The sequence below is a fragment of the Nycticebus coucang genome, chromosome 3 (assembly GCF_027406575.1).
Source record: "Nycticebus coucang isolate mNycCou1 chromosome 3, mNycCou1.pri, whole genome shotgun sequence".
In the NCBI taxonomy this organism is placed as follows: domain Eukaryota; kingdom Metazoa; phylum Chordata; class Mammalia; order Primates; family Lorisidae; genus Nycticebus; species Nycticebus coucang.
This window is the reverse complement of record NC_069782.1, coordinates 65,128,041-65,152,253: the sequence shown is the minus strand read 5'-3', so window position 1 is coordinate 65,152,253 and position 24,213 is coordinate 65,128,041. Positions and strand designations below refer to the sequence as shown.

The window sequence follows — 24,213 nt, the reverse complement described above, 5'->3', positions numbered from 1 at the left end:
ATGCCTGGCTAATTTTTCTACTTTTTGTAGAAATGGGGGCTTGCTCTTGCTTAGGCTGGTCTTGAACTCTTGAGCTCAAGTGATCCTCCTACCTTGGCCTCCCAGAGTGCTGTAATTACAGGCTCTCCTTGGTGGATGTGGCAGGTGGTGGATGCTTGAGAATTCAGGGACAACTCACAGACAGACCCTGAAGTGACCTTGAAAGACTATAGGAGGGGGCGGCGCCTGTGGCTCAGTCGGTGGGGCGCCGGCCCCATATACCGAGGGTGGCGGGTTCGAACCCGGCCCCGGCTGAACTGCAGCCAAAAAATGGCTGGGCGTTGTGGCGGGCGCCTGCAGTCCCAGCTACTCGGGAGGCTGAGGCAGGAGAATCGCTTCAGCCCAGGAGTTGGAGGTTGCTGTGAGCTGTGTGATGCCATGGCACTCTACCGAGGGCGATAAAGTGAGACTCTGTCTCTACAAAAAAAAAAAAAAAGAAAGACTATAGGAGGAATTAGACACCCTTGTTTTCAGGTTAATGGGCCACTTTTTGCAGCCAAGGGTCCTTGGACAGAGCCCCCTCCCCCCAAGGGTCCTTGGCATTTATACCAATCCCTGCCTTTGGGAGGATGCTTTTAAAAATGAGAAACAGGCCCCGCACCTATAGTTCAGCGACTAGGGTGCCAGCCACATACACCAGGGCTGGCAGGTTTGAACCGGGCCCAGCCAGCTAAACAAAAATGATAACTACAGGAAAAAAAAAAAAAATCCCCAGCCAGGTGTTGTGGCAGGTACCTGTAGTCCCAGCTACTTGGGAGGCTAAGCCAAGAAAATGGCTTAAGCCCAAGAGTTTGAGGTTGCTATGAGCTGTGACGCTACAGCACTCTACTGGGGGCGACATAGTGAGAATCTGTCTATAAATAAATAAATAATGAGAAACAGGGCTGGGTGTAGTGGTTCATGCCTATAATCCCAGCACTCTGGGAAGTCGAGGCAGGTGGATCTCTTGAGCTCACAGAGTTCAAGACCAGCCTGAGCAAGAGTGGGACCCTGACTCTAAAAAAATAACAGGGTGTTGTGGCAGGCTCCTGTAGTCCCAGGTACTTGGGAGGCTGAGGCAAAAGAATCACTTGAGCCCAAGAGTTTGAGGTTCCTATGAGTTACGATGCCACAGCACTCTACTGAGGATGACAAAGTGAGGCTTTGTCTCAAAAACAAACAAACAAAAATAGACTCAGTGCCTGTAGCCCAGTGGTTGCGGCGCCAGCCACGTACACCGAGGGTGGCGGTTTCGAACCCAGCCAGAGCCAGCTAGACAACAGCTAAACAACTGCAACAAAAAATAGCCAGGCGTTGTGATGGGCGCCTGTAGTCCCAGCTGCTTGGGAGGCTGAGGCAGGAGAATCACTTAAGCCTAGGAGTTTGAGGTTTGAGGTTGCTATGAGCTATGAAGCCACAACACTCTACTGAGGGTATGTCTCATAAATAAATAAAATAAAATAAATAAAATAAAAATAAAATTTTAAAAAACGAAATAAAATAAAATAAAATAGTATGAACCCTATAGCATCATTAAATTAGTTAGTTCACTTAAAGCCTCATAAGTGCCTGCCACATGGATGGTAAACACTGCCTACTATCATTAGTGTTACCATTTTTTTTTTTTTTTGAGAGACAGAGTCCCTCTTTATTGCCCTTGGTAGAGTGCCATGGCGTCACACAGCTCACAGCAACCTCCAACTCCTGGGCTTAGGTGATTCTCTTGCCTCAGCTTCCCGAGTAGCTGGGACTACAGGTGCCTGCCACAACACCTGGCTATTTTTTTGTTGCAGTTTGGCCGGGGGCTGGGTTTGAACCTAGCCACCCTCGGTATATGGGGCTGGTGTCCTACTCACTGAGCCACAGGCACCGCCCTAGTGTTACCATTTTTAGTATGTTTTCTAGGCCAGGAATAGTGCATATGGGGTACTATCCCCAATCTGGGGAACCTGCTGCATTTTCTGCCTGATGGACATTACAAACTGGTGTCTCAGCTTTGTTGTATTTGTCCTAGAGTGCATTTTCCAGAATGTATGAAATATTTGAAGTCCACATAAAATCTGGCTTGGTGGGTCTTCTGGTTGTGCCTTTCCCTGCAGCAGATATTAGGTAGAAGCTGGACAAATTATGGTGCCCCCCCCAAAAAAAAAAATCCCTGCTGGGTACCAGATCTACCTGGGCCTCTTTTTTTTCTTTTTCTTTTTTTTTTTTTTTCTGAGACAGAGGCTCACTCTGTCATTCTGAATAGAGGCTGTGGCATCATAGCTCACAGCAACCTCAGTTTCTTGGGGTCAAGAGCTCATCTTGCCTCAGCCTCCCAAGTAGCTGGGACTACAGGTGCCAAAACAATGCCCAGCTAGTTTTTCTATTTTTAGTTGAGACGGGGTCTCACTCTTGCTCCCGCCGGTCTCGAATTCCTGAGCTCAGGTGATCCACCCACCTTGGCCTTCCAAAGTGCTGGGATTATAAGTGTAATCCTGAGTTTAGCAACTGCGCCCAGCCAACTGCCTGGACTCTTACAGCCTCTACCTTGTGACATAGAGAGTCTTAGAATGGTCCAGATTGGGCTCCTGCCAAAGATTTTTATCTTCAGCCATAGGACTTTTGTTCCTATTCTACAGATAAGCAAACTTTGGCTTAGGGAGGCAAAGGCACACAGCCCATGTCCCACAGTAGTGTAGAAGGTACAACCAGGCCTGGAACCAAAGTTTGGGTGATGCCACAGTGTAGGCCCTGCCCCTCAGGCATCTCTAAATGTCCTTGCCTTATGTCCATACAGGTTTTGAGTTCTTTGAGGCCAGTGCCAAGGAGAACATCAATGTGAAGCAGGTGTTTGAGCGCCTGGTGGATGTCATCTGTGAGAAGATGAATGAGTCCCTGGAACCCAGCTCCAGTCCAGGCAGCAATGGGAAAGGCCCAGCCCTAGGGGACACTCCTCCCCCACAGCCCAGCAGCTGTAGCTGCTAGAAATGGCCCCCACAGCCCCGCCAACCTACTCCTGCCTCACAGGGACTATGATACAGGCTTGAGCCACAAAGACTATCTTCAAGCTCAGGGTCACCCCCACTTCCCTCCTGTCAGCTGTCCCCAAGTCCTGCATGGCTAACTCATGGCTTGCCTGCTTGGGTAGTATCCCAGACCAGTGTCCACAGACCCTGGAGACCCAACTGTGCATTGCAGGCAAAGGCCTAAGAACAGTGACATGTACCAGTTTGCTGCTTTTCAAGGTGTATTTAGTAGTATAGCCATGGGTGGCATGTCCTATCCTGCCTTGGTGGAAGAGCATCCTCAGCACCTTCTAAGTTAGAACTGTTTTCCAGGTCTAGCACCCGTAGCACAATGGTTACGGCACCAGCAACATACACTGAAGTAGCAGGTTCGAACCCGGCCCAGGCCAGCTAAACAACTGCAACAACAACAAAAAAAATGTAGCCGGGCGGGCGTTGTGGAGGGTGCCTGTAGTCCCAGCTGCTTGGGAGGGTGAGGCAAGAGAATTGCTTAAGCCCAAGAGTTGGAGGTTGCTGTGACCTGTAACACCACAGCACTCTACTGAGGGCAACATAGTAAGACTCTGTCTCAAAAAAAAAAAAGGAACCATTTTCCAGATTTCAGTCTGGTTCCTGAGCCTGCCCCCATGAACATTCTAGAATTCAAGGCAGCATGGCATAACCCTCCCTCCCCCCACCCCACCGCTGACCCTCTCCTTCTGAAAGTAGTATTAAAACCCCTTTTCCCATTGTAGAAGGGCACAGGGAGTCAGAACCTCATATCCTGGCTTCAGGGACTCCAGAAGTGCCTTCTAAGTGTCCCAGACTCCACATTACGCACGCCCCTGCCTCTGTTTTGCTATATCTACTACATTTCTGATCCTGAATCGAATTCTGGAACTGTGAGCCATTCAAGCCTGGGCAGAGAGTTGCCCGACTCCTAGCATTCATGCTAAGGCCTTTCTGCCAGGAGTTAACCTCAGAGCTGGGAGACTGGGCCCTCCCTCCCAGCGTCCTCTCTCCCAGGCCCTGTTTGGCTGGTTGTGTTTTAAGCAAGTTCTTTCTAAATCATACATCCTGCTAGAAAGGGAAATTGAGTAACGTTCCCACCCACAGCCTGCACTGAGGAAAGCATGGGGCTTTTCTGACTTGAGGACCCTTGAAGACCCGCTATCCATTTCCCAAACCATGTTATGTCATTGTCAGGGCCCTGTGATGTGTGACCTTTTTTAGTAGTTGAAGAGTCACTTTTAAGGAGTGCTTGGCGTTGGGCAAGGAGGTAGAGTTGCCTAACTGGCGTCTGCCTTATATTTCATGCACATGGCTGGGGAGTGGCAGGTCCTCATGTTGATGGAAGGGTGGGCTGTGATCGGTGTCTGGGACATGATGAAGCTAGGTCCCCTGTTGCCCAGGGCTTCTCATCAGAGGTTATTTGCCTTGATCCCCCAGCTCAGCAGCCCTCCTGCCCATCACAGGCCAAACTCTGGTGTAGCATTTCTCTCTTCCCTGAATGCCCCCTGAGATACCCTACTATGACTAACACTGTGATGGTGGCTGAGCTGATGGTTTGTGCCCCTATTTCCCTTTCTGTGGATCAGGGGTTGCTTCCACTCGCCCAGCCTCTGCAGCTGAAATGACTTCCTTCAGCCTTAATGACCTCAGCTGCCTCCTGGAGATGTGTGTGAAGGGGAAGGCCAAATTCAAGTTCAAACTTATTTCTAGGGAGGCTCATTTACTCCATATCAGAGGCTGCTCTTAGTATTTCAAAGTGAGCATATCTTTGTATACAAACAAATTCAGTGACCAAGGTGGAGTGGAGAAATAAACACAGCAAGGGTATCTGAGTCCAATTGTTTTAGTTGGTTTAACACTAAAGTAAAATTATATATAAAAAAAAAGACATCTTAAGGTACCATATGGCCTGTCAAGGTTTTGTTGGCCACTCCATTGTCCCTAACTTGCTGCCAAAAATATAGTGGTGGATCAGATTGCTGTGAATAGGGCTGAGCAGATTTATAATGCCTTTGTGGTTTAAAAAAAAAAAACAAACAGCTTTGGCTGCATCCTGTGCCTGACTTGGCCTGTGTTTTGTGATTACATAAGGTCTTTGAACAGTTCATCTGCAAGTAGCAACCAGGAGAGCTGCCTTGTGGTTCTCTCAAGACTGGGAATAAGGTGGGAGAAAACATTTTTTGTTGTTGTTCTTTCTAGACAAGTTTCAAATCTTATGATTTTGGAGGAGAGATTTAAATTTGGGATGGCCTCTAGGCAGCAGAAACTAATGTGCTGCATATCAATTTGAGGGGTTGTAAGGGAAAACCACTTCCCACCTCCAGGGGCCTGAGGCAGGAAGCAGTGACCTACCAGTGCCTTCCTTCTTAACATTCGCTTTTAGCATCTTGTCTTTTCCTGAGCAGTTTTGGTGAGAAATTGACAGGACCTCAATGGCTTGGGAGTTCTGCTAGTTTCTTCTCTCTCTCTTTTTTTTTTTTTTTTTTTTTTTGGCGTGGGCAGGGCTTCTCTCAGGAACATGGGATCATGTTTTTGCATCTTTCTCTCCTACTCCACTTACAGAAACAGTAAAGGGTGAAATTTGGTCTCAGGGTTGAAGCGATAATTCTGCTACTGGCTCCCCCAGCAATTGCAAAATACACTACTGAAGGAGCTCTCAGCAGGCCATTTATATCCTGAATGTGGTTCTTCTGTGTAAGTGATTCCTTGCTGTCCAGTGTGGAAGGACATGCACTTTTCTCCATAAGAAAGTGAAATTAAATCTGTTATGCCCAAATGAGTTCGTTCTTTTGTTTCCCTTGGTGACGTGGTTGCCAGGAAAGGATGGGGTTGGTTCACAGCTAAGTAGATGGTGAGTCCAAGCCATTCATGAGGCAGCACAGTCCTCCCCAGGCCTGGGGCGGCTTCTGGCTAGGTGCATTGGTCACCAGCTTGATGCTGGAAAGCTTCACTGTGTGGGAGGCAGGGAGGACAAAATTTCCACAGCTAATCCTAGAAAGAAAATCATTCCTCCACAGCAGCCAGAAAGCATCTGTGAACACATCACTCCTCTGCTCAGACGGATCCCTGGTTCCTGCCTTGGAGTAAATGCCAAAGTCCTCCTTGTGGCCCACAAGACCCTGAATAATCTGACCCAGTGTCTCCCCACATGCCTTCCAGAACTTACTCCCCTCCAACCACACTGGCATATGTATTGGTTGCCATTTGAGCATACCAAGCCAGGCCCCTGCCTCAGGGCCTTTGCACTACCTGTTCCTTCTGTCTGGACTTATGCCAGGCAGTCATATTGCACCTTCTCATTACCCTCCTTCCACTTAGCACTGCAGTCCTCTCCCTCAGTATCTTTTTTTTTTGCAGTTTTTGTTTGGCTGGGGCTGGGTTTGAACCAGCCACCTCGGGGCATATAGGGCCGGCGCCCCACCCCTTTGAGCCACAGGTGTCACCAAGCATCATTTCTTTTTGTTCATTTTTTTGAGACAGGTTCTCACTCTGTTGTCCAGTCTAGGGTACAGTGACATCATCGTAGTTCACTGCAGCCTCAAACTCCTGAGTTCAAGTGATCCTTCTGCCTTGGCATTTCCAGTATCAGGGACTACAGGTACCCACTACCATGTCTGGCTGATTTTTCATTTTTTTGTATAGATGAGGATCTCCTTATAATTCCTGGTCTCAAGTGATCCTCCAGCCCCTCCCATCATGCCCCAGTGCCCCAGTATTTCTGATGTCCTTTCCCATGCACATTTTCCCCTATAGCCCTAAAAATCTAAAATACTAAATAATTCATGTAACCTAAGTGCCACCCTTACTATAATATCAGTTCAAGTGCAGGGATTTCTGCCTTTTCACTGCCACACCCAGCTCTGTTCCTGTGATATAATAAAAAATAAATATTTTGTCTTTGTCCCCTGTTGTAATTCCGGGCACTCAGCTCCCAAACCCTTGACATTTCTGGAGAGATAAGAATGACCTTTGTATGCTAATGATGTGGCTAGTGACTGGGGGCCCCGAGGCAGCTTCAAGATGGAAGTTGGCTGCTAGAAAGGAAGCCCTAGGTGGCAGGATTAGGGTGTTGGAACATTTTGTTCCCTTCACCTCCCCAAACCATACCCCTACAGGGAGAGAAGAGGGGCTGAAGATTGAGTTAGTCACAAATGGCTAATGATTAGTTAATGAAACTCCCATAAAAACCCTGAAATGATGTGTTTGGAGGGCTTTTGGGTTGGTGAACACATTGAAGTGCTGGGAGTGGGCTCGGTGCCCGTAGCACAGTGGTATGGCACCAGCCACATACACCGAGGCTGGCGGGTTTGAAACGAGCCTGGGCCAGCTAAACAACAATGCCAACAGCAACAAAAAATAGCCAGGTGCTATGGCGGGTGCCTGTTGTCCCAGCTACTTGGGAGGCTGAGGCAAGAGAATCACTTAAGCCGAGGAGTTTGAGGTTGCTGTGAGCTGTGATGCGACAGCACTCTAGTGAGGGGTACATAGTGAGACTCTGTCTCAAAAAAAAAAAAAAAAATCCAGGCAGCGCCTGTGGCTCAGTGGGTAGGGCTCTGGCCCCAAATATCCAGGGTGGCGGGTTCAAACTTAGCCCTGGCCAAACTGCAACGAAAAAATAGCCGGGCATTGTGGCGGGCGCCTGTAGTCCCAGCTACTTGGGAGGCTGAGGCAAGAGAATCACCTATACCCAGGAACTGGAGGTTGCTGTGAGCCATGATGCCACAGCACTCTAACGAGGGCAATAAAATGAGACTGTCTCTACAAAAAAAAAAAAAATCCTCTAGGCTGGGTACCTATAGCTCAATGGTTAGAGCACTGTCCCCAGGCTGGGTGGGGGAGGTGAGGGTTCAAACCAGGCCGGAGCCTGAAGTGCTGGGAGTGGGGGCACTGGAGAGGTCATGGCTGCCCCATCCCCCCACCCCATACCTTGCCTTCTGCTTCCCTATTTGTCTCTTCCTGAGTTAGCAAGTAAAGTGCTTTCTTGAGATCTGGGTCCTTCTAGCAAACCAGAAAGGGAGGGCGGTTGAGGTGTTGCCCGACCAAAAAGTCCATCTGTCTGTCACCCAAGACAATCAAAGGAGAGCAAAGAAGGGGATGACAAATTAATAGTTTCACTTTTATTTACAGAAAAGCCAGCAATTTCAGAAAGGAGCAGGGATATCTCCCCCAAAGAACTGCTCTGCCCACTCTTTCCCTTTGTTACTTTTAGGCTCACAGCAATGTTGTAACATCAGCAGTGTTTAACCTGTACTATGATAGGTTAAACCTATCCAAAACCTATCCAAAATCCCCTATCATAGTATAGGTTAAACAGATTCCTCCTCATAGGTTACAAAGTTACACAATATCTTCCTATCTTAAAGGGTTATATCTGCAAAACATTTTTACTGTGGACTAAATTTATAGTTAGTCAACACTTCACTGGGAGTGCCCTGGGTCCTTGGCCAATACCATGGAGTCAGTATTACAACTTACCATGACAGGAGGCCGTGGAAGTGAATAAACAATCTCCAGATGTCAGTATGTAGGCTCATACAGCCTTGTTAGGGCCTGACCAGCAGCACCCTGCATGAAACAGCCATTAAGGTTAACAGTGGCTGATAACGGAGGGAACCCCTGACTTTCTAACCATGTCAGACAGAAGGGGCTTGCAACTGACATCTGAAGTGAGAATGAGGATGGTTTTGCAAGCCCGAGTCCTTAAACCTGTGGAGTCACAAGCTAACTCCAAGTAATTGGTGACAGAACTGAATTCAAATATAGGACATCTGGTGGGGTGTCCTCAGAGAATTGGAGGATTGCTTGTTGTGGAAAATCCCTACGTGTTACCACTAAGAATAAAGCAATAAACCCAGAAGTGTGGCATTACTTGGACATTTAATACTTTTTCTGTAACAAGTCAGAGTTAGGTAGGGTTGAACAGAAAGAGGAAGAATAAGAACCTAGACCACTGGTTCTCAAAGTGTGTTCCCCAGACTAGCAGCATCACTTGGAACTTGTTAGGAATGCAGATTCCTGGGCCCCACTCCAGATCTCTTAAGTTAGAAGCTCTTGGGGTGGGGCCCAGACACTTGGGTTTTAATAAGCCATCCAGAGGATTCTAATGCTTGCTCTAATTTGAGAACTACTAGAATAGAACAAAAGAGATCTGAGAGACATGAGCATCAAATGTGATGTGTGGGCTTGGCGCCCGCAGCACACTGGTTACGGAGCCGGCCACATGCACTGAGTCTGGCGGGTTCGAACCTGGCCTGGGCCCGCTAGATAGCAATGACAACTGCAATAACAACAAAAAATAGCCCGGCCTTGTGGCGGGCGCCTGTGGTCCCAGCTACTTGGGAGGGTGAGGCAGGAGAATCACCTGAGCCCAGGAGTTTGGAGGTTTCTGTGAGCTGTGACACCACAGCACTCTACCAAGGGTGACATAGTGAGACTGTCTCAAGAAAAAAAGGGGGGGGGCGGTGCCTGTGGCTCAAGGAGTAGGGCGCTGGTCCCATATGGTGGGTTCAAACCCAGCCCCAGCCAAAAACTGCAAAAAAAAAAAAAAAAAGAAGAAGAAGAAGAAGAAAAGAAGGGAAAAGAAATGTGATGTGTGTACCTCATTTGGATTCTAATTTAAAGAAACAAGTGTAAAAAGACATTTTGAACCAATTAAGTAAATTCTGTGATATTCTAGTATTAAGTGATGCCAGGGAACAGTTGTTAATTGTCTCAGATGTGATAATGGCATTGACAACCCAAAATGGGTGACTAAGGGAAAGAACTTCATCAGGCCAGATGTGGAGGAACATGCCTATAATCCTAGCACACTGGAAGGCTGAGGAGGGAGGATTGCCTGAGGCCAGGAGTTTAAGACTAGACAGAACAATAGAAACTGCATCTCTACAAAAAAAGATTTTTTTTTTTTTAGGCAGTCTCACTATGTCACCCCCAGTAGAGTGCTGTGGTGTCACAGCGCACAGCAACCTCAAACTCTTGGACTTCAGTGATTCTCTTGCCTCAGCCTCCCAAGTAGCTGAGACTACAGGCTCCCGCCACAACGCCCGGCTATTTTGTTGTTGTAGTTGTCATTGTTCTTTGGCAGGCCCGGGCCAGGTTCGAACCTGTCAGCTCCAGTGTATGTGGCTGGTGCCCTACCTGCTGAGCTATAGGCGCTGAGCCTCTACAAAATATTTTTAAACTAGCTAGGCATGGTGGTACACACCCTTAGTAACAGCTACCTGGGAGGCTGAGGCAGGAGGATTGCTTAATCCCAGGAGTTTGAAGTTGAATCAATGGATGCTTATTGAACCAATGTTTGACAAAAAGACTAGGGAAAAACATGAGCCACAGACACATCTGTGACTGCTTTTTTTTCTGAAGTGAGATTCGGTGGCTGGGCGTGGTGGCTCTCTTCCGTAATCCCAGCACTCTGGGAGGCTGAGGTGGGTAGATTGCCTGAGCTTGCAGGTTCGAGACCAGCTCTGAGCCAGAGCGAGATCTCACCTCTAAAACTAGCTGGGCCTTGTTGTAGTAGCCTGTAGTCCCAGCGACTTGGGAGGCTGAGACAGAGAATGGCTTGAGCCCAAGAGTTTGAGGTTGCTATGAGCTATGACATCACAGCACTCTACCCAGGGTGAAAGTGAGACTCTGTCTCAAAAAAAAAAAGAAAGAAAAAGGAGGAGGGGGTTGGGCATTAAGGAAAATGGATACACTCTGTGAGGCCCAGGAAATCTACATTTTTTTTTTTTTTTTTTTGAGACAGTCTCACTTTCTTGCCCTCAGTAGAGTCCTGTGGTGTCTAACCTCACAGCAACCTCAAATTCTTGGGCTCAAGCCATTCTCTTGCCTCAACCTCCCAAGTGGCTGGGACTACAGGCAACCCCCACAATGCCTGGCTATTTTTTAGAGACAGGGTCTCCCTTTTGCTCAGGCTGGTCTCAAACCCGTGAACTCAGGCAATCCACCTGCCTTGGCCTCCCAGAGTGCTAGGATTATAGGCATAAGCCACTGTGCCCGGCCTAGGAAATCTACATTTTATATAGATAAGGTGAAATGTTTGAAGAGAAAAAGGGAGTGATCTCCTGCATAGGTGGAAGATTGCTCAATCTTGTCATGTCTCTGTCCTGCACCTGGGAAGATGAAGTTGTAATCAACATTATTAGTGTGGGACACATGCCAGTAGGTAGTACAGTTGTTACAGTGCCAGCCACATACATCAAGGCTGGTGGGTTAGAAACCAGCCAGGCCAGCTAAACAACAATAACAACTGCAACAAAAAATAGCTGGGCTTCTGTAGTTCCAGCTACTTGGGAGGCTGAGGGATGAGAATCGCTTAAGCCCAAGATTCTGAGGTTGCTGTGAGCTGTGACACCATAGCTCTCTACCGAGGGCAACATAGTGAGACTTTGTCAAAACACAAAACAAAACAAAACATTATTAGTCATCTAACAGACTTTAGTTTTAGGAGCCAGACCTAATTTTACAATTTGCATGTCCTTTTTTAGGGAAGGCCAGCAAGGAATTTCCTAATGAATGATCTATGTGGGCAGTCCTTGTAGAAGCCTGAAGCCTTTTACCTTTCTGTGCAAATCTAGCTGATGCTTAATGTTAGTAACAGCCAGAGATTTGGAAGATGATATCACATTACTCAACCTCCAGGCTTGACCTTCCATTTTGCATAAGGAGTCAGGGAGGGGTCCTGAGATTTTTTTTTTTTTTTGCAGTTTTTTTTTTTTTTTTTTTGGCCGGAGCTGGGTTTGAACCCACAGCCTCCGGCATATGGGGCCAGTGTTCTACTCCTTTGAGCCACAGGATCCTGAGATTTTTATATTCCTTTAAAGCATTGAACACAAATGAATACATCTTTAGAGATATGCACTGAAGTATGAAGGGGAAAATTGTCTGGAATTTGTTTAAAATACTTCTGCAAAATGTCTTACCACAAAAATGATAGAAAGGAGGCTCGGGAAAAAAAAAGGCAGCTCAGCGCCCATAGCACAGGGGTTATGGTGCCAGACACATACACTGAGGGTGGTGGGTTCAAACCCGGCCGAGACCAGCTAAACAACTGCAACAACAACAACAACAACAAATTGGTGGGTGTTGTGGTGGGCGCCTAAGTCCCAGCTACTTGGGAGGCTGAGGCAAGAGAATCACTTGAGCCCAAGAGTTTGAGGTTGGTTGCTGTGAGCTGTGATGTCAAGGCTCTCTCCTGGGGGTGACATAGTGAGACTCTGTCTCAAAAAAAAAAAAGGTGATGGATGTTAATTTACTTGATTTAATCATTCCATGTTGTATGCATGTACCAAAACATCAAATTGTGCCACATAAATATATACAATTATGTTTGCCAACTAAAAATCACTTGAGACTAGAAGCTTGAGTCCAGCCTGAACAGTATAGTAAGACCCCATTTCTATAATAGACAGAAAAAAATTAGCTGAGGCACATGGCTCATGCCTATAATCTTAGCACTTGAGAACCTGAGATAGGGCACCTGTAGTCCCAGCTACTCGGGAGGCTGAGGCAAGAGAATCGCTTGAGCCCAGGAGTTGGAGGTTGCTGTGAGTTGTGTGAGGCCATGGCACTCTACCGAGGGCCATAAAGTGAGACTCTGTCTCTACAAAAAAAAAAAAAGAGAACCTGAGATAGGAGGATTGCTTGAAGCCAGGAATTCTAGACCAGCCTGAGCAAGTGCAAAACCCCCATCTTTACAAGCAATTGAAATATTAGCTAGGTGTTGTGGTAGGCACTGTAGTCCCAGCTATTCAGGAGTTTGAGGCAGGAGAATTGCTTAAGTCCAGGACTTTGAGGTTGCTGTGACCCATGATCCTGCTATGGCACTCCAGCCTGAGAGAGAATGGGAGACCTTATGTATAAAACAATAATAATAATAATAATAGGCCAGGTGAGGTGGCTGATGCCTGTAACCTAGCACTCTGGGAGGTCGAGGCATGTGGATTGCTTGAGCTCATGAGTTCAAGACTAGTCTGAGCAAAAAGCGAGACCCCCATCTCTACTAAAAACAGAAAAACTGAAGCAAGAGGATGGTGTGAGCCCAAGAGTTGGAGGTTGCTGTGAGATATGACACCACAGCACTCTACCCAGGGCGACAGCTTAAGACTATGTCTCAAAAAAAGAAGAAAGAAAGAAAAATAAACTATTAAGAAAAAAGGGGGTAAATAAAACATGTCAAAATGCTTAGTGTTGTTGAATCTGAGTGATAGAGAGATGGGAGTTTCTTTGGATGGATTCTCTCAGGTTTTGTGAATGTTCCAGATTTTTTCACAAAATAATTTACAAAACTGGAGAATCGTGTGAGGAGGAAGGACATGCCATCTCATTCAGATATTTTGAGGTAGAAGCATTCCCTAGTGGGGTGAAAATAAAACTAAAGAGATAAGAGTCAGGCTGGACAGGGGTTTCCGGAATCTTTTATTAATAATCTCCTCTCCAAAAGCAGTGAGTGCTGCAGAGAACTAAAAAGGAGACCAAATCTCCAGCAGCCAAGTTCTTGTCCTCTCCAGGCCTGAATGTCAGCCCAGCTTGACAAATAGCAGCAAGGTGGCAAGAATTCCTGGTAACTGAAATGGAAGAAGAAAGCAACATGGTACTAATGCTGGAGACTTCCAAGCTCGAGTCAAAGCAGAGTTACAGAGTCAGGAGGAGCATCTTGTTCTAGAAGGGGGAGGGGCAGAGTTTTGCAGATGGTTGAAGAACGGTCTGGGTCACTTTGGGGCTATTTTGGTTTTTTTAACACAGTGAACATAATGATTTCCCAGCACACCTCTGCCTCCTGACTTCTGGTAGACTTTGACTAATAGGAAGCACGGCAAAGAGATGGGAGGTGGAAGGAAAGAAAAGTCAGGTTATTTCTTCCTCATTCCCCCTCTTACTTCTCATCCTGACTTCTCTATGGCCACAGCTGAGTGGATGTTGGTGGGTGGATAGTCTCTCCTCCGTGGCTTTTTCCCTCCTTACTCCCCTTTCTAGATTCTTCAGGAGTAGGAGACATAAAAACTCCACATATTGCTAGTTCCTTCAATAATATCTCTTGTTTCGCTAAGCCCTCCCACCCCTCTGCAAGGAAGCCCCTGAAAACATCTTAAATGGACCATCTGAGGACGGAATGCTGCTTCCCCTGCTGGAATCCTTGGAGAGGAAGGTGTTATACAGTTCACAAATAAATATTCAAATTATAAAATTGTACAAGAAAAAAGAATACCCATTAAAAAAAATACATATCACAGACTGGTGAGACACATCCATACCTTGGCTGGTGGGTGATTTGCAGAAAGGACGCTACTGTGTGTCGATGATTAATATGGGGAAGCTCATGAGAGAAAGTGCTTGGGAACACAGAGGCATGGAAAAACCTATTTTTTGAGACAGAGTCGCATTCTGTCACCCTTAGTAGAATACTGTGGTGTCATCATAGCTCACAGCAACCTCAAACTCCTGAGCTCAAGTGAACCTCTTGTCTCAGCCTCCCAAGTAGCTGGGACTACAGGCACCCACCATAACACTTAGCTAGTTTTTTCTATTTTTAGTAGAGAAAGAGTCTTGATCTTGCTCTTGCTCTTGCTCAGGCTGGTCTTGAACTCCTGAGCTCAGGCAATGTACTGCCTTGGCCTCCCAGAGTGCTAGAATTACAGGCATGAGCCACTATACCCAGCCAAAAAAAATTTTTAATTACAACTTTGAGATGAACATCAATTTGCCTTTCTGAAGTGTACAGTTCCGTGGTATTTAGTATATTCACAGAGTTGGGAAACCATCACTACTATAAACTTCAGGACTTTTTCATTATCCCCCAAAGATATCTCAAACCTATTAATGGTCAGTCTCCATTCCTTCCTCCCTCTGGCTCCAGGAAACCACTAACTTGTATTTCTATGTATTGCCTATTCTGGACATTTCATATAATGGAATCAGACAACACATATCCTTTTGTGACTGTCTTCTTTCATTTAGCCTAATGTTAATATGGTGCATGCATGTTACAGCATATATTAGTACTTCATTCTTTTTATTGTTGAATAACATTCCATTGTATGAGAATACCACATTTTGTTTATCCATTCATCCATTGATGGACATTTGGATTTTACCTAATTTTGTGTATTATGAATAATCCTACTGGGAGTAGTTAGGCATAAGTTCTTGTACGGATATAGGTCTTCAATTCCTTTTTGAAGGAATTTATTCTTAGGTATAAATCTAGGAGAGAAATTGCTGGGACAAATAGTAACTCTGTTTTGTTTTGCAGTTTATGGCCGGGGCTGGGTTTGAACCCACCACCTCCGGCATATGAGGCCGGGGCCCTACTCTTTTGAGCCACAGGCGCCACCCAGTAACTGTTTTTGATGTTTTAGGCAGTGGCTTTACCGTTTTACAATCTCACCAACAATATATGAGGGTTCCAATATCTTCATATCCTTATCAACACTTTGTACTTTTCTTTCTTACATCAGCCATCTTAGTGGAAGTAAAGTGCTTTTTGGTTCTTTTATTTGTTTGTTTGTTTTGAGACAGAGTTTCACTCTGGCATCCTGACTAGAGAACCGTGGTATTATAACTCACAGCAACCTTAAGTTCTTGGGCTCAAGTGATTCTCTTGCCTCAGTTTTTCTATTTTTAGTAGAGATGGGGTCCCACTATTGTTTAGACTGGTCTCAAACTCCTGAGTTCAGGGGTGGTGACTGTGGCTCAAAGGGGTGGGGCGCCAGCCCCATATGCTGGAGGTGGTGGGTTGAAACCCACCCCCGCCAAAAAACTGCAAAAGAAAAAAAAAAAAAAAAGAACTCTTGAGTTCATGTGATCCACCTACCTCAGCCTCCCAGAATGCTAGGATTACAGGCATGAGCCAGTGTGTCCTGCCAATGGGAGTGAAGTGTTTTTATTTGCATTTCCCTAATTACTAATGATGTTGAGCATTCTTTTCATGTGTTTATTGGCCATTTGTGATCAATCTCAAATTGATTGATCTATTTGTGCATCAATATTCAAATCCATTGTCCATTTTATTGTATTTATTTATTTTTATTTTTTATTTTTTTGAGACAGATTCTCACTATGCTGCCCTCTGTAGAATGCTGTGGAATCATAGCTCACAGCAACCTCAGATTCTTGGGCTTAAGCAATTCTCTCACTTCAGCCTCCCAGGTAGCTGGGACTATAGGCGCCAACCACAACACCCGGCTATCTTTTTTTTGGTTGCAGTTGTCATTGTTGTTTGGCAGGCCCAGGCCAGGTTCAAACCCGCCAGCCTCAGTGCATGTGGCCAGCACCCTAACTACTGAGCTATGGGCACTGAGCCCATTGTTTATTTAAATTGGGTTATTTGTCTTTTTGTTATTGAGGCATTAACATATTCTGAATCCAAGTCTCTTATCTGATGTACAAATATTTTCTACCACTCTGTGAGTTGTCTTTTCACTTTATTCATGATATCCTTTGGAACACAAAGGTTATTGATTTTAACAGAATCCATTTATTTATTTTATGTTTGTTACTTGTGCTTTTGATGTTTATATGATCATTGGCTAATCCAAGTTCATGAAGATTTATTGCAGCATTTTCTTCTAAGAGTTTTATAGTTTTAGCTGATACATTTGATCTGCAGTCCATTTTGAGAATTTTTGTATATAGTATGAGGTAGGAGTCCAACCTCAATTTTTCTGCCTATGGATATCCAGTTATCTCATCACCACCTGTTGAAAGAACTACTCTCCTCCTCTTGAATTATCTTAGCATCCTTGTAAAAAATCAATTGATCATAAATGTAAGGGCTTATTCCTGGACACAAATTCTATACTATAATATATATATATATATATACACCCGTACACTCTTATACTAGCATTATACTATCTTTATGACTGTAGCTTTGTAGTAAGTTTTCAAAATGGAAGTGTGGTCTACCAATTTTGTTCTTTTTTAACACTGTTTTTCCTATCCTGGGCCTGTTGCTCTTCCCTATGAATTTTAGAATCAGAGCATCAACTTCTGCATGAAAAAACATCTGAGATTTTTTTTTTTTTTTGAGACAGAGTCTTACTCTGTCACTCTGGGTAGAGTACCCTGGCATCATAGCTTACAGAAACCTCAAACTGCTGGGTTTGAGCGATTCTCTTGCCTCAGCCTCCCAAGTACCTAGGAATACAGGTGCCTGCCACAACACTGACTAGTTTTTCTATATATTTTTTTAGTAGAGACAGGGTGCAGCTAGTTTTTCTATTTTTAGTAAAGATGGGGTCTTGCTCTTGCTCAGGCTGGTCTGGAACTCCTGATCTCAAGCTATCCACCCCCCTCAGACTCCCAAAGGGCTAGGATTACAGGCATGAGCCACTGCCCTTGGCCAAAAGCTGAGACTTTTATAGAGACTGAATTTAATCTTTAACTTAGTTTGGGTACTATTACCATCTTAATAATATTAAGTCTTCAAATCCATAAGCATGTGATGTGCTAAGGGGTTAGCCTTGCCCACAGCAACTTCAAACTCTTGGGTTCAGGCAATCTTCCTGCCTCTCAAGAAGCTGGGATTACAGGAATGTACCACACACCTGGCTAATTTTTCTATTTTTAGTACAGACAGGGTCTTGCTTGGGCTGGTCTTAAACTGAACTCAAGCTATCCATCCAGCCCAGCCTCCCAGAGTGGTAGGATTACAGGCGTGAGCCACTTCGCTTGATCTATTTAGGTCTTTAATGTCTTGGCCGGGCAAGGTGGCTCACACCTGTAATCCTAGCACTCTGGGAGGCCCAGGCAGGTGGATTGCCCTGAGCTCAGGAATTTGAGACCAGCCTGAGCCAGAGGGAGACCTCGTCTCTACCAAAAAAAGCCGGCTATTTTTTTTGTTTTTTTCTCAAAATAAATAATTTCTTTAAACATGTTTCATGGTTTTCAGTGTACAAGTCTTGAACTTCTTTGGTTAAATTTATTTTTAAGTATTTTATTCTTTTTTTTTTTTTTTTAGACAGAGTCTCACTATGTCGCCGTGGGTATGGTGCTATGGCCTCACAGCTCACAGCAACCTCTAACTCTTGGGCTTAAGCAATTCTCTTGCCTCAGCCTCCCAAGTAGGTGGGACTACAGGGGCCCTCCACAACGCAGGCTATTTTTTTTAATTTAGCAGGCCCAGGTGTGTTTGAACTCACCAGCCCTGGCAGACCTGGTGCAGCTGGTGCCCTACCCACTGAGCTGCGGGCACTGAGCCTCACTTCCATGTCTTTTTTTTTGAGACAGAGCCTCAAGCTGTCACCCTGGGTAGAGTGCTGTAGCATCACAGCTCACAGCAACCTCCAACTCCTGGGCTCAAGCGAGTCTCCTGTCTCCACCTCCCAAGTAGCTGGGACTACAGGCGCCCGCCACAACGCCTGGCTATTTTTTTAGGTCGCAGCCGTCATTGTTGTTTGGGGGCCCAGGCTGGATTCAAACCTGCCAGCTCAGGTGTATGTGGCTGGCGCCTTAGCCACCTGAGCCACAGGCACCGAGCCTCACTTCCATGTCTTTACTGAGCTTCTTTTCTTGATGAACCATCATTACTATACTGTCTTTTCTTTTTTTTTTTTTTGGCCGGGGCTGGGTTAGAACCCGCCACCTCCAGCATATGGGACCGGCGCCCTACTCCTTGAGCCACAGGCGCCGCCCTACTATACTGTCTTTTCATGCTTTTTTTTTTAATTTTTTTAATTTTTTTTTTTGAGATAGAGCCTCAAGCTGTCACCCTGGATAGAGTGCCGTGGCAGCACAGCTCACAGCAACGTCCAACTCCAGGGCTCAAGCGATTTTCCTGCCTCCGCCTCCCAAGTAGCTGGGATTACAGGCGCCTGCCACAATGCCTGGCTAATTTTTTTTGGTTGCAGCCGTCATTATTGTTTGGCGGCCTGGGCTGGATTCAAACCTGCCAGCTCAGGTGTATGTGGCTAGCACCTTAGCTGCTTGAGCTACAGGCGCCAAACCATCTTTTTATGCTTTTTAAAGATCTTTTCATTCTTTAGCACAGTTTCCTTCAGGTCTTTACACACATTTATAATAGCTTATTTGAAATATTTGTCTACTAAATCTAACACCTGGGTGTCCTCTGTCTCCCTTGATAGAGTGCCATGGCGTCACAGCTCACAGCAACCTCAAACTCCTGGGCTTAAGTGATTCTCTTGCCTCAGCCTCCCAAGTAGCTGGAACTACAGAAGCCCAGCTATTTTTTGTTGCAGTTGTCATTGTTGTTTAGCAGGCCCTGGGCTGGGTTTAAACCCGCCAGCCCCGGTGTATGTGGCCAGCGCTCTGACTGCTGAGCTACAGGCTCCGAGCCAGGACTATTTCTTCTTGAATATGGGCCACACTTTCCTGTTCATTTGCCTGTCTTCAGTTTTTTTGGTGAACACCAGACATTTTCAATAATGTGGTGTGGTGACTTGGAATCAGATTTCTCCTTCCCTTCAGGATTTTTGTGTTGCTGTTTTGTCATTTAGTGAGTTTCTAGGACTAACTGTGTGAGGTCTCTATTCTTTGTCACTGAATTCTTTGCTTGATTAGGTTAGTGGTTTGGATGAAACTTTTTTTTTTTTTCTTTTTTTGAGACAGAGCTTGCTGTTGCCCTGGGTAGAGTGCAGTGCCATCACAGCTCACCGCAACCTCCAACTCCTGGGCTCAAGTGATTCTCTTGCCTCAGCCTCCCAAGTAGCTGGGACTACAGGCACCCGCCACAACGCCCGGCTATTTTTTGGTTGTAGTTGTCATTGTTGTTTGGTAGGCCCAGGCTGGATTCAAACCCGTCAGCTCTGGTGGTATGTGACTGGTGCCTTAGCCACTTGAGCTACAGGTGCTGAGCTAGCTTTTTCTTTCTTTTTTTTTTTTTAGAGACAGAGTCTCACTTTATTGCCCTCGGTAGAGTGATATGGCGTCACAGCTCACAGCAACCTCCATTTCTTGGGCTTAGGCGATTCTCTTGCCTCAGCCTCCCGAGTAGCTAGGACTACAGGTGCCCACCACAACGCCTGGCTATTTTTTGTTGCAGTTTAGCCGGGGCCAGGTTCGAACCCACCACCCTCGGTATATGGGGCTGGCATCCTACCCAGTGAGCCACAGGCGCCTCCCTGAAGCTTTTTCTTTTTCAAAAGAAAGCCCACCATTTCCTGGCCCATGCACCAAAGATAAAAGATATAGAAAGAAATAAACAACAACAACATTTCCTGGGCTGAGTGGGGTGGCTCATGCCTATAATCCTAGCACTCTGGGAGGTTGAGGTGGGTGGATTTCCTGAGCTTAGGAGTTCAAGACCAGCCTGAGCAAGAGTGAGACCCTGTCTCTACTAAAAATAGAAAAACTAGCTGGGCATTGTGGCAGGCTACTCTGGAGGCCGGGGTAAGAGAATCCCTTGAGACCAGGAGTTTGAGGTTGCTGTGAGCTATGACGCCAAGGCACTCTACTCAGAGCAACAGAGTGAGACTCTGTCTCAAAAAACAAAATAAAACAAAAAGGGAGCTTGGATTTTCCTTTTTTTAAGTTGGAAATTCTCTCAGTATTTATTTTTTCTTTTATTTGCCCATGACACACTATATTTTATTCTATATTTAGAAGTTGGCAGGAGGTGCCTGTGGCTCAGTAGGTAGGGCACCGGCCCCATATACTGAGGGTGGTGGGTTCAAACCCAGCCCCAGCCAAAAATACTGCAACAACAATAAAAACTAACACAGTTTAATATTAAAAAAAAAAGTTGGTATCAATTTAATTGAAAAGGACTTCCATTCACTGCCCTGGTTTATTGGTTAGTTCTTTTCTTGCTGGGGCCTGTCTGCGCTGGACTTTTCTTGGCAAAGATCTTTTCCTTGAGCAGGCACATGTGGTATTCTTTGGACAAGTTGAGGAACAAGAATAGCTGTGATGCATGGTGTCTTCATAGCCAGTGGTCTTCGAACATCTCTCGTGTGCACGGAGAACTCATCACCTTCAGCCACTGCTTCCCTGGGTCTCCCTCTCTAAAGCTGATGACAGTAACATCCCAGAATAAGTCCATACTTGCAGTCATGCCAAGCCTCTGACATACTCCACCTCATCAGTGCCTTACAACAAGCCATTGGGCAGCTCGTTTTGCAAATGAGGGAGGCCCAGGCCCCGGCCCACAGTGAGAGCTGCTGAAGAATGTGAACAGGACGAGTCCACAGTCTCAGCTCTCGCCCAGTCAGGCTTCCCCCAGCTAAGAGTAGGTGGAGCGCATTAGCTGGGTGAGAGAGCATAGTGTCGAGTCCTGCTCCCCACTTGAATCAGGACTAGGCCCCCAGAACCCTCATACTTTTCCTCTTTCTAGGTGAATGATTAAGGAGAACTTTCTGCTTACAATGACTGACCTCCACTCTCCTCTTCCAAGCTCTACTTCTTAATTCCTTCACACTTCTCACTCTCAGACAATATATTCTCCAATCTTGAAAATCATGTTTCTTTTCCATCCCCCTAATTAGACTGCCAGCATCACAAAGCAGAAGTTTTTGTCTGTTTAGTTCATTGCTCTTTTCCGGTGCCTATGAAAGTGCCTAGCAGAACAGTAGTTGCTTGATAAAATTTGTGAAGTGAAAAGTTGACTGTTTTTTTTTGCAGTTTTTGGATCGGGCTAGGTTTGGACCCGCCACCTCCGGCATATGGGGCTGGCGCCCCAGTCCCTTGAGCCACAGGCGCTGCCCAGTTGACATGTTTTTTGTCTTCTCATATTCAGAATAAAAGCAGATCCCTCCCTGAATGACCCTGAATGATCTCCCCCCATTAACTCCCCTATAACCCCTTCTCCTTCTTCCTCACTCTGCTCCTGCCACATGGATCTCCCTGCTGGTCCTTGAATGACGAACCTATTTCTGTCACAGGACCTTTGCACTAGCTATTCCTGCTGCCTTCTGGCATATACTCACATGGCTTTCCCTCACCTCTTAGGGTGGCTGGTCAAATGTTACCTCCTTAGGGAAGTCCTTTCAGATTTCCTTCCCACTCCCATCACCCTGTTTTACTTCTCAGCAAACACCTTTATTTATTTATTTATTTTTTGAGACAGAATCTCACTTAGTTGTCCTGGAGTAGAGTGCTATGACATCATAGCTCACAGCAACCTCAAACTCCTGGGCTCAAGTGATCCTCTTGTCTCAGCCTCCCAAGTAGCTGGGACTACAGGTGCCTGCCACAACGCCCGGCTAGTGTTTCTATTTTTGGTTGAGACGGGGTCTCACTCTTGCTCAGGTTGGTCTCGAACTCCTGAGCTCAGGCAATCTACCCACCTTGGCCTCTCAGAGTGCTCTCAGTGAGCCACCACGCCCACCCCAGAAAATACCTTTAAGTGAAATAATCATCTCTCTTCCCTGCTAGAATATCAGCCCTGCTATGTGGTCAATGCCCAGAACAGAGTTCAGGACACAGAAAATGCTTAATAAGAGAGCTCAGTGTGTCCCTGAGAGGTTGCAGCTCACCTGTATCGCTGCTGCCCCCAGAGAGACCCCACTCAGTGTGAAACTCTGAGTCTTGGTTATTTTCAGGAGCTTCCGGAAACAGCCCTAAGGATGCACATACCAGAGCAAACAAGAGCTGGTTAATCTTCATCAGCACCCACCCCTTGGGCCACCCAGAGGTCTCTCAAATTCAGAGAGGAGAAAGTGACAAATATATAAGGGGATTGATTCCTTCTCATTGGACTACTTCCCCCCACACACTCCCTGTCTGTGACCTCCTCATTCTTCTCGAAGAACACACCATTCCCGCCCTTCTGCCCATCTGTGCTGACATTCAAATGTGGCAATTAAATGTGCCTGGGCATTCTGGATTATTAATAGCTGTGTGACCTTGAAGAAGTCACTACACATCTCTGTGGATCAGTTTTCCTATCTATAAATAGGACCAACTGAATCTGCCTCACAGGATTTTTATGATGATTAAAAGAATCTACATTAAGTGCATGGCAGTGGCCTGACACATAGCCAGCATTCAGTAACTGTTAGTTATTTCTGAGCACTCTTTACATATGAACAGAAGGGCTGACATGCATTCAACAACTTTTCAGCCTTTTACATGTATTTATTTGCTTACTCATGTCTCACCAGAACCCTATGAGGTGAGGTACTATTCTTTTCTCCACTTTATAAATGAGGAAACTGAGGCTCAAGAAGGTTAGGAGACCAGATAAAGTGGGTGGATGGGGCAGCCTCCTGCAGTCTTAGTGGGGCCTCTGCTCTGCTTCCTGTAGTCACTGAGTTGATCCCTCTTCTAGACCCCTGACATATCTTGGTCCTGGAAGCTTAGACCATCTTGAGCTTACTATTGTCTCTATTTAGTGCCCTGTACCACGTAATAGGTATTTATTTATTTATTTATTTATTTATTTATTTATTTATTTATTTTTGAGACAGAGTCTCACTATGTCACCCTCAGTAGACTGTGCTGTCATCACAGCTCACAGCAACCTCAAACTCTTAGGCTTAAGTGATTCTTTTGCCTCAGCCTCCCAAGTAGCTAGGACTACAGGGGCCCGCCACAATGCCCAGCTATTTTGTTGTTGTTGTTGTAGTTGTCATTGTTTGGCAGGACTGGGCCAGGTTTGAACCTGCTAGCCCAGTATATGTGGCTGGCACCCTAGACACTGAGCTACACTGCAGGCACCACCCATAATAGGTATTTTATTAAGTGCCTACTGTATCCTAGGTACAAAAATCCTGTGAGGGGTGGCGCCTGTGGCTCAGTGAGTAGGGCGCCAGCCCCATATGCCGAGGGTGGCGGGTTCAAACCCAGCCCCGGCCAAACTGCAACCAAAAAATAGCCGGGCGTTGTGGCGGGCGCCTGTAGTCCCAGCTGCTCGGGAGGCTGAGGCAAGAGAATCGCGTAAGCCCAAGAGTTAAGAGGTTGCTGTGAGCCGTGTGATGCCACGGCACTCTACCCGAGGGCGGTACAGTGAGACTCTGTCTGTACAAAAAAAAAAAAAAAAATCCTGTGAGGCAGATCCAGTTGGTCATATATATATATATATATATATATATATATATATATATTTTTTTTTTAGAGACAGAGTCTCACTTTATGGCCCTCGATAGAGTGCCATGGCATCACACAGCTCACAGCAACCTCCAACTCCAACTCCTGGGCTTAAGTGATTCTCTTGCCTCAGCTTCCCGAGTAGCTGGGACTACAGGCGCCCGCCACAATGCCCAGCTATTTTTTGGTTGCAGTTCAGCCGGGGCCGGGTTTG

At 46.0% G+C, this 24,213-nt stretch overlaps 2 protein-coding genes across 5 annotated transcripts in view; one reads left to right on the top strand and one right to left on the bottom strand.

Annotated features, from left to right (window-relative positions):
- RAB3D (RAB3D, member RAS oncogene family) overlaps positions 1–24,213 on the top strand; it is a 53,508-nt gene that overhangs the window by 11,245 nt on the left and 18,050 nt on the right. For 2 of the 3 annotated variants that reach the window (XM_053583310.1, XM_053583313.1), the window contains exon 5: positions 2,798–5,160. The exons of the other annotated variant lie outside the window; for it this stretch is intronic. In XM_053583310.1, coding sequence (XP_053439285.1) covers positions 2,798–2,985 — 188 coding nt within the window. In that variant the 3' untranslated portion in view covers positions 2,986–5,160. Of the gene's footprint in view, positions 1–2,797; positions 5,161–24,213 lie in introns of those variants that run through there. 3 annotated transcript variants of the gene reach the window in all.
- The window catches only part of TSPAN16 (tetraspanin 16), a 28,798-nt gene continuing 18,078 nt past the window's right edge, over positions 13,494–24,213 (bottom strand). For both annotated transcript variants that reach the window (XM_053583319.1, XM_053583320.1), the window contains 2 exons: positions 22,448–22,531; positions 13,494–13,582 (listed from right to left, as the gene is read on the bottom strand). In XM_053583319.1, coding sequence (XP_053439294.1) covers positions 13,535–13,582; positions 22,448–22,531 — 132 coding nt within the window. In that variant the 3' untranslated portion in view covers positions 13,494–13,534. The remainder of the gene's footprint in view (positions 13,583–22,447; positions 22,532–24,213) is intronic.